This window comes from Panthera leo, chromosome D2 (genome assembly GCF_018350215.1).
Source record: "Panthera leo isolate Ple1 chromosome D2, P.leo_Ple1_pat1.1, whole genome shotgun sequence".
NCBI lineage: Eukaryota > Metazoa > Chordata > Mammalia > Carnivora > Felidae > Panthera > Panthera leo.
In genome coordinates, this window is record NC_056689.1 from 11,397,477 (window position 1) to 11,414,890 (window position 17,414).

Here is a 17,414-nt window from a genome sequence, read left to right on the forward strand (position 1 = left end):
AAAAAGACCTCTCACCACCAAAGACTTGAGGTTATTGGTGGCTATCTGTTTAACTGAAGTATAAGTGACAGGCAATGTTTTATTAGTTTCAGGTGTATGACATTGCTTCACCAACGTATAGATTACGTAAAGCTCCCCACTGTAAGTGCAGTCACCAAACATTATGACAATATTATTGACTATATTCCCTATGCTGTACTTTTCATCTCGGTGACTTATTTTATAACTGGAAGTGTGTACCTCTTAACCCGCTTCACCTAGTTTGACCATCGCCCCCGCCCCACTGCCACGTTCCTTCTGGCGACCACTAGTTTGTTGTATGTATGAGCCTCTTTCTGTTTTTTTGTTTCTTCATTTGTTTTTTAGATTCCACATGTAAGTGAAATGACCTGGTATTTATTTTTCTCTGTCTGACTTCACTTATCATAATTCCCTCTAGGTCCATCCATGTTGGTGGTTATTTTATTTTTTTTCCAATATATGAAGTTTATTGTCAAATTGGTTTCCATACAACACCCAGTGCTCATCCCAAAAGGTGCCCTCCTCAAAACCCATCACCCACCCTCCCCTCCCTCCCACCCCCCATCAACCCTCAGTTTGTTCTCAGTTTTTAACAGTCTCTTATGCTTTGGCTCTCTCCCACTCTAACCTCTTTTTTTTTTTTTTTTTTTTTTTTTTTTCCTTCCCCTCCTCCATGGGTTTCTGTTAAGTCTCTCAGGATCCACATAAGAGTGAAACCATATGGTATCTGTCTTTCTCTGTATGGCTTATTTCACTTAGCATCATACTCTCCAGTTCCATCCACGTTGCTACAAAAGGCCATATTTCATTCTTTCTCATTGCCACGTAGTATTCCATTGTGTATATAAGCCACAATTTCTTTATCCATTCATCAGGTGATGGACATTTAGGCTCTTTCCATCATTTGGCTATTGTTGAGAGTGCCGCTATAAACATTGGGGTGCAAATGCCCCTATGCATCAGTACTCCTGTATCCCTTGGGTAAATTCCTAGCAGTGCTATTGCTGGGTCATAGGGTAGGTCTATTTTTAATTTTCTGAGGAACCTCCACACTGCTTTCCAGAGCAGCTGCACCAATTTGCATCCCATGTTGGTGGTTATTTTAAATTAATAATGTTCCCAATATATTTGAGGGACCAAAAGAAGTTTAAAAGTAACAACTCCAAGGTCCAAGTGTATATCAATATGTACTATCTAATAGGATATATGTACGCATATTTGTAATAACAAAACCCTCAACTATTTCTCTTATGATAAAAATACCGTATGTAAATACTTAACTTTCTAGGGATTCTCCACTGAAAATATCCAAAACTGAACTGATTGACAGGCATGTTGACTGCAGGCCCAGAGAGCATCTAAAAGGGGCACGGCTTCCATTACCATGAAAGAGCAGTGATACCCGTAATCATTGAGCCTGTGGCTATGCTCTCACATGGCTCATAACAATAACTATCTGGTTACAGGTGCATGCTCGTATCTTTTAAATAATTCACTATATTTTGGGGGCAGATTGGTCATCACTGTTGTCATTTTCAACCTATTGACAATTCTGTACAGAAAGGATTTACGTGAACTGCCTTTTCTTTTGAGTGTAATGAATTTGACAATATATATGTGTGTAATTATCCACTTCTTCTTTTGAAGGGCGAAGAAAAATAAATGCTTCTGAAAGGCTACCATAAATCCTCCCATTTTGGCTCGCTGACACAGGTTTATAAATCACTGAGCTGCATGAACGCCTAAAATATGAAGTAAAAGAGCTATTTAGGGCTTTCCTCTTTTTGTAGCTTGTCTCGTGAAAAAAATTTCTCTAAATCAAAACCAACAAATTGATCTCTGCACAAAATATATGGATCATAATGACCCGAAGATACATAAAGCCTCACCTATACTCAGATCACCGCCTACATATAAAAAATTATGTATATCAGGGTGTCTGACTTCGGCTCAGGTCATGATCTTATGGTTCACGAGTTCAAACCCCATGTCGGACTCTGGGCTGACAGCTCAGAGCCTGGAGCCTGCTTCAGATTCTGTGCCTCCCTCTCTCTCTCTCTCTGCCCCTTCCCAGCTCATGCTCTCTCTCTGTCTCTCAAAAATGAATTAACGTTAAAAAAAATTTTTTTTTAATTTTTTTTTTTAACGTTTATTTATTTTTGAGACAGGGAGAGACAGAGCATGAACAGGGGACGGTCAGAGAGAGGGAGACACAGAATCGGAAGCAGGCTCCAGGCTCTGAGCTGTCAGCACAGAGCCCGACGCGGGGCCTGAACTCACGGACTGTGAGATCATGACCTGAGCTGAAGTCAGCCGCTTAACCGACTGAGCCACCCAGGTGCCCCCCAAAAATTTTAATTGTGTATATCAAAGTATAGAACATTCTATCTTTTTCCAAACCATTTCAAACACGTATGAACCTTGAAAACATGAAAGCATTTCACAGGCCCTCACATGGCAGTACATGCACATGAAAACACATTACTGTTTTTAAACTGCTATTCAGTTAGGAACATTCGAGAGAATTTTGTATCTTAACAATTGCAACAGCATCAACGTATTCCTGAAAAGAGCAAGTATATGTACGAGACCTCATTCGGTCTACAGACACTGCTCCACATCTGACAAATATCACACTGTTTTCCATCCCTTCGTCCCAGCTCCACCCAACCCCACGCACTAGGCTACCCCCCGCTAGAGGCCTGCAACCCCAGGCACCACGCTAGAGGCCGATGCTATGGGTTAGGGGTGCCAGAAGGCTGGGGTGGAGTAGACAGAAATAACAGGCAATCTATCACCTGCTACTCCAGACCCACCAATGTTATTCTCCCTTCGTGTATGAAGAGCAACATTTGATTACTCAATGGGCTTATGATTAAATGCAAAATACTCAAAGATGCTCAAAGAGACACTGGGAAACAAGTGGAGAGAGGAAGGGCGGGAAGGGGGGAGGAAGAGATTGATTAAGACTGACTGACCTTTGATGAAGCTATCCGGAATTATACTATCAGAAAATTCACAAAGGAGCCATTTGCCTTTCCATATATATGTAAATTTTACAGGGCTCCTAAAAGGTCTTAATCTGCGGTTGGTAAATGCCCTGTGTAGTTAAGCAAGTATAACTGTTAAAATGGGACACCTGTCTCAGAACAAAGTGATGGCAAAGAGCACCGCATTCCAAACTTACTGTTATACCACCAAAAGGGGCGGCTGAAAATCGGCCTGCTGCCCTTGGCTGACCCCCAGCTCTGGTCTTCCAGAAGCGGTCGGGGAGCAAAAGGATGGTTCTTGGAAGGAGGTTTTGGGAGCTTCTGAGTCCTGCTCTTGCCCACTCAAGCCTGGCCTCACCTCAAGCCTAGAGAGAGTGGCTTTGGGGACACCTGTGTCCCCCAGGAGGTGGGACACAAGAGACCGGTGTCTGACTGTGCCTGGAGATGAAGATGAAGAGACGGGCTAGGCAGGCTGTGGCAGCAGAGGGCAAGGAGGGGGCTTGCTGCTAGAGACAGGCTGCCCCAGAAAGAGCCGGCCTGGGGATGTCCGTAATGCCCCCAGGAGGCCTTGGGACAAGGCAGTCGTCACCACTGACCAGCTGGGGGATCATTGGCTGAGGCAAGAGAACCACAGGTCAGATTTCTGGTGACGGGCATTCCCCAGAAAACCCTCCCAAGTGCCCCAGAGAGCGCTCGCCTTAACACCTGACAAGCCCAATGAAGGTCACTGTCATCAAGAAAGACTTCCTGCCAGGGGCACGTGGGTGGCTCGGTTGGTTAAGCGGTTAAGCATCCGACTTTGGCTCAGGTCATAATCTCGCAGTTTGTGGGTCAGAGCCCCGCGTCGGGCTCTGTGCGGACAGCTCGGAGCCTGGAGCCTGCTTTGGATTCTGTCTCCCTCTCTCTGCCCCTCCCCTGCTAGCTCGCTCACTCTCTCTCTCAAAAATAAACATTAAAATTTTTTTAAAAAAAGACTTCCTGCCAACTTCCCTCTTCTTCCATGTTCCTGCTGCACCCTGACAGGGGCAGAAGCGCTGGGCAATGGGCAAGGGCGTGAGGACCCTGGCAGAGCGAAGTAAGAGGCAGCTTCCCACCCCTTATCCCCCCTCCCCTCCTGGGTTCCAGCCTGGGGTGGCCCGAGCTCCAACACAGGTTAACCTACATCAACTTCAGACCCCCCCGATTGCACAGGATTGCATGATTTGGTTACCAAAATGAGACTTTTGTGACTTGAAATGACTGGGGGAGGGGTTCTTTCTGTCTGGATATAAGAGAGGTCCTGGGACCCATCCTAATTTAAGGAATGGGACAAAGGAGTAGAGGCCCCATAGAGCAGGTGGGTAGGCAGGGGGTTAAACTGTTTTTCTGTTACCCTTCAAGGTACCGGTTACAGTCGAATTTCAAACTTCTAATGGAAAATATGTAAGATTTGAACTACATGAGTCTTCAAAGAAAGGAAGAGCTCAAACCAAAAATTTACCGAGTCATATACTCATAATGATTACCAGTTTCCTCAAACAATGCCAGCAGGAATTTTCATTATATGATATCTAAATGGCAGTATATTTCAGCATCAGTGTTTTATTCTTAATATAATGGTACTATCTTAGAACAAGAAAGGACTGGTCCAGATTCTAATCCTATAGATGAGGAGATAACAGTCGACAGATAGCCTACATAAGGTTATAAAGCTAGTTACTTGCAAAGCTGAACTGCATGATTTTCAGCTCAGTGTTACTTCCTTTTCTTTCTCAGATCCAGAAAGCAACCTCAACTGTGAAGATTTACGAATAAACTTGATAAGAATGAAGCCTGAGATGTGAAACTGTTACGAAAATGAGAGAAAGGAAAGCCACAGGGTGAGGTAGGTCAAGAGTAACCAGACACAGGGAGGAAGAGAGGGAAACACTTACAGACAAAGGAAAAGAGGGTTCCCATTTGTTCATGAATTCTATTTCCAGATTTGAAAGTGGCTTGACTGGTTGGTTCAAGAAAAAGTGATCTCTGGGTACAGCACCTAAGTTGACTAATGGAAGTAAAGGGGCACTGAAATGAGAAAAGACAGACTCATTTTAGGACAGCTGCCATTGGCAGGGAGTCACCAAACGATGACCAACATGTTCGTAGAGACAGGTCTTTATTCCCAAGACAAGAAGAGTGTAAAGCTTGGACCAGAGCTCTAACTATAGGCACAGAAGACATGCAATTTCAAAACAACAACAACAAAAAAGTTGAACAGGATTAGTAATCGTTTAGCTACGAAGAGACAGATGATGAATTTACATTCTCGCCAGAAATATAATACAGAAGTGGCAGTTCTCAGAATTATGTGGGTATCATCATCATGGAAATGGCAATTAAAAAAAACAAAAAAGCTTTCCACCAATATAGAGGGATCCAGTAAGTGAAAAAGAGCCAAGATTCACAAAAAGCCAAGTGAACATGCATTCGTTTCAGTGGTAGAAACACCACTGAAAGGCTACTGAAAATCAGGTAGCAAAAGGCTCAAAAAATATTGAGAATATCAAGAGACTCATATCCCAGGATCAGGGAAAATAATAAATATAGAATGAAGCCATCAGTTAAGCCAATCTTTAAAAGCCAATATTTGGGGTGCCTGGGTGGCTCAGTCGGTTGGGCGGCCGACTTCGGCTCAGGTCATGATCTCGCGGTCCGTGAGTTCGAGCCCCGCGTCCGGCTCTGTGCTGACAGCTCAGAGCCTGGAGCCTGTTTCAATTCTGTGTCTCCCTCTCTCTGACCCTCCCCCGTTCATGCTCTGTCTCTCTCTGTGTCAAAAATAAATAAACGTTAAAAAAAAATAAATAAAAAAAATAAAAGTCAATATTTGGGGCGCCTGGGTGGCTCAGTCGGTTAAGGTTCTGACTTTGGCTCAGGTCATGATCTCACAGTCTGTGAGTTTGAGCCCCACATTGGGCTCTGTGCTGACAGCTCGGAGCCTGGAGCCTGTTTCAGATTCTGTGTCTCCTCTCTCTGACCCTCCCCCATTCATGCTCTGTCTCTCTCTGTGTCAAAAATAAATAAACGTTAAAAAAAAATAAAAAATAAAATAAAAGTCAGTATTTGGGGCGCCTGGGTGGCTCAGTCGGTTAAGGTTCTGACTTTGGCTCAGGTCATGATCTCAGGCTTCGTGAGTTCAAGCCCCACATTGGGCTCTGGGCTGACAGCTCAGAGCCTGGAGCCTGTTTCGGATTCTGTGTCTCCCTCTCTCTCTGCCCCTCCCCTGCTCCTGCTCTGTCTCTCTCTCTCAAAAATAAACAAATATTTAAAAAAAATTTTTAAGTCAAATATATTAAGTCACAAAGCAAATAAAAACAAAATAATACAACAAAAATAATAAAACATGCTTCACTGTTTTGCATGCTCAGGAAAAAAAGTGTTGGTGAGACTCTAATTTCCATTCAGAATTAAAAGTATTCAGGGTGTTCAGGACTGGAAGGATTCCTCTCTCCTTTTAGCAGATGAGGAAAGTGACATCTGAGTAGTAACATGGCCACCTTACATGATTTGTCACAATGCTGGTCCAGACTTTGCCTCCAGAACCCTGTCACCTGCATCTTTCCTCACGATACCAACAACACCTGTACTTTTAAAGATTCCATTAATACAGATAACACACCATGTCTATAGAGCATGGAAAACATAAGAGCTAAGCAGGAGGGCTTTAAGATTAAGTAGTCGAGATTTGTTGGATAAGAGATAAACAATTCTGATTCCTGTTGATCAGAAGCATATCATAATTACAAATTATATAGAAAGCATATACTTCTAGGTAGGGAGAGTTTTCCAATCTACCTCCTTTCAGACGAAGCAAAACCAAAACTTCGTAAGGTTCTACGTAGAGACCAGTAAAATATGCGTTCATTACAAGATAGCAGTTAGTTTGAATATTCATAGTACAAGCCACACTCAGAAGCAAAACAAAAAGATTAGAGGCAATAGGAAACATGCACTTGTTTAAGATCACAGTTTCTTTGTAAATACATGGAAACACATACCCATTTTTCCACATCAACTTGCTGGGGAAAGAAAAAGCCAAAATAAATAACAAGCAAACAAATAAATGCCTGGCAAAGTTTCAATTACTGTCATTTAAATAAATGGTCCCTGCACCAAAATCTTCCATTTCTAGTGGAAAATCAAAGGACTCAAATTGTAATTAATAACATTTAATCTCAAATAAACCAGAAAAAGTCAATTAACTTAGTAATCGGAACTTTTAAAGTTATTAAACTGGAAAAGCACCAGGTACACGAAATCATAACAATCCAACATATTCAAAAGCAAACATGAACACTGATCTGATTCTCAAACCTAATAGGCTTCCAGATTTAGGGACCAGTCTTCTCCTCTAACTGTAAGTATCTATTTAATGAAAATAGAAATATAGCGGTCAATTTAGAAATACAGCATCTAACCATAAAAATCTTTCATGAAATAAAAGTAAACTTTCTCTTACCCCAATCTTCCTCACATTGTATAAAATGTCACAATATAACAAAAGGCATGCCTTGCCAAAAAATCCTGAAATTGTATCAGCATCAAATTTTTTTATTGCATTTATTAATGAATGCATGTTAGTCTCATAATCATTATGAGATTCCTTAAAAATATAAGTGAATAAAATTATATTCCAAAGTATAAAATAGAATTAAAAAAAAACCGTATGTCAACAAAGACTGTCTGTCTCTACAATGCCCTCGGTTCCTAGCAAATCAATCAGGAAAAAAAAAAAAAAAGTCAACTTTAAGGGGCATACGCCCTCTCAGAGTTGTTTGCAAAACCCACCCCCCCAATATAACACCTATGATTGGTATATTGTGAGACTTGAGGTTTGTTTCAGACTCTTCATACACTAAGTTTATTTGTAACTTTTTTCCTTAGGCAATTCATTAATTGGGGAAGATCTAAGGCTAGTTAGGCAGAAATCTTGGGCCATGGCCAGGAATCTGCATCCCTTAGTAAGCAAGCTTGTGGAAGGAAATGTGCATAAACGTAACACACAGTGGTTATTTTTAAAATATTAGACAGTGATAGAAAAATATCAACTTAAGTACACAGGTGGAATTGGTTTGAAGCCCCAGGAGGCTACTTACAAGAGAGCATTTTGGTTTATTTAATAATTTATTTAGTCCTCTGAAAAATCTGTTATAAGTTTTAAAAACACACAATTGCTTTTTAAGAGAGAACAACTTACTGAATGGAAAGACCTGGTTTTCACTCTAAATTTTTAAGATACTTGGCTGTGATATAAAGTTCAAGTCCTCATTTTAAACTTTAACTTATTTACAACAGGATGACTTTGTTTCTTCAGATACTGGGGCAGAGGGAAACAATTTAATCGTGACTAGTTGTAATATAGTTACCATTTACTTTTTTACCTCCAAAGGACAAATCCTTGTATTTGTTCTCTTTCAAGAGCAGTAATTCAAGAAAATGTGAAATAATTTCCTTTAAATAGTTGTCGGGAAAACAAAATATGCCATACTTGCAGTGACTCCGTTGATTAGCCAAGACAGTTTATTAACCCATCATTTTCACTTCTAAATGTTAAACATTCTCTCTCTCTCTCTCTCTCTCTCTCTCTCTCTCTCACACACACACACACACACACACACACACACACACATACACACACACACACACACACACACACACACACACACACTTTGCATCACTGCAAAGATAAAGTGTTGTAGGATTTTTCTAGAAGAAAGAACTTGTAATCAAAAGTCAGTAACTAGTATTAGTAACAGAAGCTCTTTACTGATCTATAGTTACAAGGAGAAACAATTTCTTAAAAGTAGCAAGAATTAGTAGCAATATAACAAACTCAGTCTCCCAATACCCAAAGAAAGGCTTAGCAACAGCATGTGCTGGAGGTGAATTATCACATCAACACAAAAGACAAGACAAATGGCCCACAGATTTAAAAGACTAAAGGGCAATAAAGTTGTAATTATGCATAAGCAAGGCAGAGCGATTTCATGACACATCTCTTACTAATGTTAACAAGAACCATTTCATTAAATGCCTGCAAAAGGTGAAGAGGAGAATGATTTCTGTGGAGATAATTGAGGAAGGGAAATATAAAGTTCACAATAACCTTGATTAATTTTATAGTTTAAATAATTACCAAATCCATAAAGCATATAAGACAAATGAACATTTATTCTAATCATTTATTACCCAAATATTTGGGATTTTAAAAATATGCAGAAATTACATTAGAGAAAATAAATATATTAACATCTCTAGGAAATTACATTAAGTATTCTATCATAATAAGACTAAAAAAAATGGCAACCTCATTTTTCAAAGAAAACAAAACTGCCATTAAGGAAAATAAAAGAGTAGTTTAAATTCCAAGTTGATTTAGCAAAGGACGGAAGTTAAAAATATAGTATAAAAACAATTAATTCTAAATTGTATCATTATATGAAAGATGAAATATTCATATGACATCTCTTTGTATTCATATTTTAATTAATACTTTCAGGATATATAAACACGAACTATTCTATAACGTTAAAAAAAATTTTGGTTGCTTCTTTCAAATTACTTGAGTTAAGCCTTACTGTGTAAGGTGAAGAATTTTATTATCATTAAATCTGTAAGTCACATATTAAGCAGTTACTATGTGCCAGGCTTTGAACTAAATGTTTTACATGTAATCTTATCTGCATTTTATATATGAAGATACAAATGACATATAAAGGTGTTACAAATCCTCCACAATGAAAAAATGTCACTTAGTTATTAAACAATGGAACTTGACCTTGACATTGTGTCTCTAACGGCAAAGCCCCACACTCCCATGTCACTGCTTGGTACACCATATCCAAGTTACATCATCTTTTTTTTTCTTGTCTCAAATTTTTATTCTGCATTCAATCTGAAATTGCTCAACAGCCTATTTCTTCTTCTTTAAGTTTATTTATTTTGAGAGACAGAGAAAGAGAGCGCACCCGTGCACAAGTGGGGGAGAGGCAGAGAAAGAGAGAGAGACAGAGACAGAGACAGAGAGACAGAGAGAGACAGAGAGAGACAGAGAGAATCCTAGGCAGGCTCTGCACTGTCAGCACAGAGCCCAATAAAGGGCTCTAACCCAGGAACCATGAGATCATGGCCCAAGCTGAAATCAAGAATCTGACTCAACAGCCTATTTGTTAGTTAAGTGCCACCCAGTATAATATGTTAACATCAAGATGAGAGAAAGTAAAATGCACCTATAACATCAAACATGTTATTTAGTATCCCTTGTTCAAAGCATGTTTGGATTTTTGCATAGATACATTTACAGTGTTTGTTTATTGTTGACAGAGAGAGAAAGAGAGAGAGAGAGAGAGAGAGAGAGAGCAAGCAGGGGAGGGGTAGAGACGGAGACACAGAATCCAAAGCAGGCTCCAGGCTCAAGCTGTCAGCATAGAGCCCGATACGGGGCTCAAACTCAAGAACCATGAGATCATGACCTGAACTGAAGTCTGACACTTAACTGACTGAGCCACCCAGGCGCCCCAAGAATTTTTAATATCAAGGCATAACACAAACAAGTAATCAAAATCTTTAATGCATGCCGACAATCCACTACCCTGCTGTTAAATTTTTTTGAGTAATAAATTAGAGAAAAGTGAAAAAGAAATTCTCTACCCTACAAATAATTCTCCACCACACAGGCTGTTTATTATTAAGCTTGGAATAGAGGAGCAGGGACATGAAAATTTGCACACTGTGTTCCAGCATTCAAAACACGATGAAGTCATCTAGATTTTTTAAAGCAAATTATGATTTGGAGAGGCCATGTTTTTAATGAATATATTCATTTCAGAATATATTGAATTCTGAATATATTGAATAATGAATATATTCAGTTCAGAAAAATATGCAAGCCATGAGTATAGAGTTTGGTGAAATTTTACTGAGTAAATGAGCCCATGTAATCAGCTCCAGATCTAAACAGAGGACACGACCATGACCTAGAAACTTCCTTCACACCCTCCCCAAAGATAGCAATTATTCTATCACTATTAATTTAAATATTTACTTATTTTATTTTTGAGAGAGAGAGAGAGAGAGGATGAGCAGGGTGGGGGAAGAGAAAGGGGAGACAGAGAATCCCAAGCAGGCTCCACACTGTCAGTGGAGCGAGATACAGGGCTCGATCTCAGGAACTTGTGAGATCATGACCTGAGCTGAGATCAAGACTTTGATGCTTAACTGACTGAGCCAGCCAGACGCCCAAGTTTTACTTTTCTTATTTTGAAAATATAGACTATGTTCTCTTTTTATTTAGTTCCTTTAGTGGACATTAAGTTTGTAAAACTCATCACACTGTCGTGGGTAGTAGGAATTAATTCATTTTCCTGGCTTTGTAACACTGTTTTGTATGAATATATCACAATTTGCATATTCATTCAACAGCTGAAGGAACAATTAGTGATCTACTGCAACTTGGAAAGGGAACTAATGAAATTTTCTCTCATTTTTCAACAAGACCTCACGCAAACAATAAAAGATTCAAAATAAATTAAAACTGCTTTGTTTTGGCTTACATGTTTCCTTCCTCTGCCTCCCCACACAAAACATGGATTCCTTGGTGCCTAGTTATTTATTGAATAAGTTACCAGACTGCCATTTAATAAGGAACTAAAAGAAAGCCACATTATATGCTTTTATTAAATATCGGCATATAGGTAGGTCAATCACATCTCAACAAGCAATGAGCTCATCCCTTGGCAGCAGGAGGGGAAAGAAACTAATATCATTAAGAACCTACTACCTGTGCTAGGTATTTTTATATTTATATTTTTATATTTTATATTATATTTATACTCGCTTTCTCTCCTATAAATATTAGTCTCAACAGAAAGGATTTTTTTTCTTTTCTTTTCTTTTTAATTTTCATACATGTTTATAAATAATAGAATTGCATGGGGAGCCTGGGTGGCTCAGTCGGTTAAGCGTCCGACTTCGGCTCAGGTCATGATCTCACCGTCTGTGAGTTCGAGCCCCACGTCGGGCTCTGTGCTGAGGGCTCAGAGCCTGGAGCCCTTTTCAGATTCTATGTCTCCCTCTCTCTCTGCCCCTCCCCTGTTCACGCTTTGCCTCTCTCTGTCTCAAAAATAAATAAACGTTAAATAAATAAATAAATAAATAAATAAATAAATAAATAATAGAATTGCAGATTTGCTGGACCTCAAACTGAGGTGTTTACTTAAACCCTTTAGGAGCAAGCCACATAATTTTAAAATGGAAAATACAAAGTATTAAATTAGAATAGATGTGGTGCTAATGTTAAGGAAATTATAAATAAATAAAAAATAAATTATACATATATAAATCATATGTATATAAGTTATAAATAAATAAAAAGAAGTATGTCTCCACAGTTCAATATGTCTCCACAGTTCAAATACAAATGTGATTTGTATTTTATTTTTTTAATTAAAAAAACATTTTTTAATGTTTATTTACCTTTGAGAGACCGAATGCGAGTGGGTTAGGGGCAGAGAGAGAGGGAGACACAGAATCGGAAGCAGGCTCCAGGCTCTGAGCCATCAGCCCAGAGCCCGAGGCGGGGCTCGTACTCACGGACCGTGAGATCACGACCTGAGCCGAAGTCGGACGCTTAACCAACCGAGCCACGCAGGCACCCCATGATTTGTATTTTAAACCACATGAGACCCTGAAGTCCTTTCTACCATTAGTTTAAGGGCAAAAAAAATTCATCATAAACTTAATTAAGCAAATGAAGTCACAAAAATCCAGTAAAATTCACTGTATTACACTTTAGTCAAATTTCCTGGCTTTATTCTGATTTTTGTATTAATCAGGCAGAAACTTCACATTCTGGGGAGTCTGTGAAACAGTAAAACGGACTTAACACAATACGGTAAACTTAGCAATTTCCTACACTAACACATTTAACTTAATTCCAGGAAAGAGTTTAGAAAACCTACTTGAGGTTTAATTTGTTTTTCTTCTAAAATTTAAACTAGATAATAGAGGACTAAGATTTACTGCTTCTGAATGACTCCCATTTTAGAAAAGGAGCAGTTCCTGTAATACTGTTTAAATTGCTTTCCGAATTTGTCCAAATCCTTAGGAACACCTACTTTCTCTAAGCCAGAATACGTCAAAATGACTCTTGCATAAACTTTAATATTAACATGATTTAAACAAGATAGGTGCTAAGAAATAATAGAGTGGCTCTCTTCCAGGTAAGTTCTTATGAGAATTATAATGTTCGATTAAATGCCACAAGTACATTCATTCGGGAAAATAAATAATTAAGAAGAGTATGAACAATTTTTGAGGGGAAGAAAGTAGTGAGGTGAAACTAGTCCTATTAAATATTAAAACATTTCCAAAATACAGTGATCAAATCGGTGCTGTTTGGGCATAATAATGGACAGACATGTATGACAAAATACATAATTCAGAGTAACACATTTGGTGATGTATGAATTTAATGTAATATAATTTAATGTAATGACTAAAAAGGCTTCGCAATCAATGAAAAAGGGAATCATCAGTCATGAACAATGATGGAAGTTTTGCTTAGCTACAGGGGAAAAAAAATCAACTTCCATACTAATTTAAGTAAATTCCAGATGAATCGACACTGAGTAATAATAAGCTCCATGTAACAATAAGCTCATAAATAAATTCCAGATCCATTTATTATAAAAAAGTGAGGGATGCAAAGAGGGACGCCCTGATTTTAACAAAACAATTCAATGCAATTCCCATCAAAATCCCAACAAGTTATCTTGTGGGTGCTGACAAACTGATTCTAAAGCTTTTACGGGAATGCGAAAAAAGCCCACAAGAGCCAACAAGACATTGAAAGAGAAACATTGAGAAGCCTGACACAACCCAACATCAAGACTTACCATAAATTGATAGCAATCAAGGCAATATAGGACTGGCTAAAGAACAAACAGATCACTAGAACAGAACAGAAGGCCCAGAAACAGACTCACGTACATAGAGTCAATTGATCTTTTTTTTTTTAATTTTTTTTTTTCAACGTTTTTTTATTTATTTTTGGGACAGAGAGAGACAGAGCATGAACCGGGGAGGGGCAGAGAGAGAGGGAGACACAGAATCGGAAACAGGCTCCAGGCTCCGAGCCATCAGCCCAGAGCCTGACGCGGGGCTCGAACTCACGGACCGCGAGATCGTGACCTGGCTGAAGTCGGACGCTTAACCGACTGCGCCACCCAGGCGCCCCGGGTCAATTGATCTTTGACAAAGGTACAAAGGTAATTCAATGGAAAAAAGATGATCTTTTCACCACATAATGCTGGAACAATGAATCTAGATGCACACCTTAAACTCTTGGGAAAAATTAATTCAAAATGTATCACAGACTTAAATATAAAACATAAGACAATAAAACCCCTAAAAGGCAACACGGGCAAAAATCTGCCTGACCTGGGGTTTGACCATGACTATTTAGATAACAACACCAAAGCCTGATCCATGGGGGGAAAAAAAAAAGCTAAGATGGGCTTCATTAAAATGAAATCTTTTGCTCTGTGAAAGATACTGTTAGCCAAATGGTTAGACGAGCCACGAATGGGAGAAAATCTTCACAAGATACATACACGATCAAGCCCTGGAATATCCAAAGAACTCTTAAAACTCAACAACAGGAAAACAAACAGCCCACTTGAAAACTTAGCAAAAGATCTCATAGGCACCTCATCAAAGAAGATATACAGCGACAACCACAGGGAAAGACGCCCAACATCATATGCCATCGGGGAATTGCAAATTGAAGTGATAATGAGACACCACCGCACATCTATTAGAATGCCTAAAACCCAAAAACTGACAAGAGCAAATGCCAACGAGGAGGCACAGCCACAGGAACTCTCATTCACTGTTACTCGGAATGCGGCATGGTACAGCCACGTCGGAAGAGAGTCTCTTACAAAAAAGAAACATAGGGTTTCCTCCAGGATGGATTTGAGGTGGACGCTACGAGAAACACATGCTAACATCACGATCCAGAAATCACGTTCCTTAGTATTTACCCAGAGGAGTTTAAAACTCATGTCTACGTGGAAACTGGAGCCCGAGATTTACGGCAACTTTATACGTCGTTGACAAAACTTGGAAGCAACCACGATGTTCTTCAACAGGTGTGTGGATAAATTGCTGGAGTTCCACAAAATGGAATATTATGCGGCAATAAAAAGAAATGAGTTATCAAGCTGGGAGCAGACACAGAAGAACATTAAACGCATATTGCTAGTATGAAAAGACTATGTACCGTATGAGTCCAACTATATAAAATCATGGAAAAACTATGGAGACAGTACATATCAGTGGTTTCCACTGGTTGGGGGAGGGAGGGAAGCACAGGGGGTTTTTAGGGCAGTAAAACCATTCTGTATGACATAATCGTGGTACATACATGACATCATACATTTGTCAAAACCCACAGAATGTACAGCATGAAGAGTGAAGCCTCAAGTAAACTCTGGGCCCTGAGAGATCGAGGTGCATCAGCAGGGGCTCATGAATTATACCAAATGTACCACATGAATGCAAGACAGTAATAACAGATGAACTGGGGGTAAAGAGTATGAACGGCTTCTCAACGGTTTCCTCTATACCTAAAACTGCTCTATAAAAAAATAAGAGAGGGGCGCCTGGGTGGCTCAGTCGGTTAGGCAGCAAAATTCAGCTCAGGTCATTTCTCACAGTTTGTGGGTTCAAGCCCTGTATCGGGCTCTGTGCTGACAGCCCAGAGTCTGGAGCCCACTTTAGATTCTGTGTCTCCCTCTCTCTCTGCCCCTCCCCCACACGCGCTCTGTCTCTCTCTGCTTCTCAAAAATAAACAAACATTAAAAAAAATAAAGAAAAATTATTTTAAAAGGTGGGGGAGGGGGTGCCTGGGTGGCTCAGTCGGTTAAGCTTCCAGCTTCGGCTCAGATCTGATCTCACAGCTTGTGAGTTCAAGCCCCGCATCAGGCTCTGTGCTCACAGCTCAGAGCCTGGGGCCTGCTTCAGATTCTGTGTCTCCCTCTCTCTCTCCCCTACCCTGCTTGCTCTCGCTCTCTCTCTCTCTCTCTCTCTCTCAAAAACAAACATGAGGGGTGCCTGGGTGGCTCAGTCGGTTAAGCGTCCGACTTCGGCTCAGGTCATGATCTCGCGGTCCGTGGGTTCGAGCCCCGCGTCGGGCTCTTTGCTGACAGCTCAGAGCCTGGAGCCTGTTTCAGATTCTGTGTCTCCCTCTTTCTCTGACCCTCCCCTGTTCATGCTCTCTCTCTCTCTCTGTCTCAAAAATAAATGTTAAAAAAAAAATTAAAAAATAAATAAATTTTAAAAAGCATGAAAAAAATTATTAAAAAAATAAGTGAAATACAAACATTTCAGACATGAAACCATATTGTATATATATAAATTGTATATAACACACACTAAATATTTACTATGTAATATAAAATGAGAGCAATGTAAGAAAACATGAAAACCCAGTGATAGGGGACTCCGCGGAGAGAAATATTACTTCTGGCTGGGAGGATTAGGAAAGGACTCAAGGAGGATGACACCTTGAACGTGTGCATAGAAGGATGGGGTGAAAGGCCCAGGACTGTACGTTGAGGCATGTGTGTGCTAAGTATATAAGAACAGGTTTCTGCAGGTGGCACCTGGGTGGCTCAGTCGGTTGAGTGTCCGAGCCCCATGCTGTGCTCGCTGCTGTCAGGGTACGGCCTGCTTCAGATCCTCTGCCCCCTCTCTCTCTGCCCCTCCCCTGCTCATGTGCTCTCTGTCAAAAGTAAATAAAACATAAAAAAAAAAAAAAAAAAAAAAGAATAGGTGTCTGCGGAAAATAGAGCATATTCAGGGAGCGAGTCCAGTTTGGATAGAAAATGGACAGAATGAAGAACTAAGGGCAGAAAGAAAGGAAAACTGGAGCCTTAAATTCCTTCACAAACACCAAGGTCACATGGTAACAATTACATTAGGAGCGGTCTGGGCAGGGGACCGTTGTACAACATTGATAAGCAAGTTAAAGGACTAGAAAGAGGACATAATCAAAGCAATCCTTGACAAAGCAGCATGAGGTTGACCTACTTATTGGCTTGATCCATTCAAGGGCACAGACTCCTTCCTACTCAATGCTCAGAGGAACCAAAAACTCCTTGTGGGGAAACTACCAACCAATCAGCCATATTTAAGTATCTCGTAGCATCCACCTCAAATTCATCCTGGAAGTATAGCAACCAGAGCTTGAGAATGAATAAACGACATAATTCATTTCCCTACTCGTATAATTGTCATACACACCAATACTTGTATCGTGTAAGCCGTAAGAAACAAGATGAAATTTCCAGGTCATGGGGTGTGTGCAGACAATCCTGTTTT

General features: G+C 39.9%; 1 protein-coding gene across 1 annotated transcript in view; it reads right to left on the reverse strand.

Annotated features, from left to right (window-relative positions):
- Positions 1–17,414, reverse strand: part of RYR2 (ryanodine receptor 2) — a 765,551-nt gene that overhangs the window by 461,337 nt on the left and 286,800 nt on the right. The window contains exon 4 of the mRNA XM_042907783.1: positions 7,028–7,048. Within this exon, the coding sequence (XP_042763717.1) occupies positions 7,028–7,048 (21 nt within the window). The remainder of the gene's footprint in view (positions 1–7,027; positions 7,049–17,414) is intronic.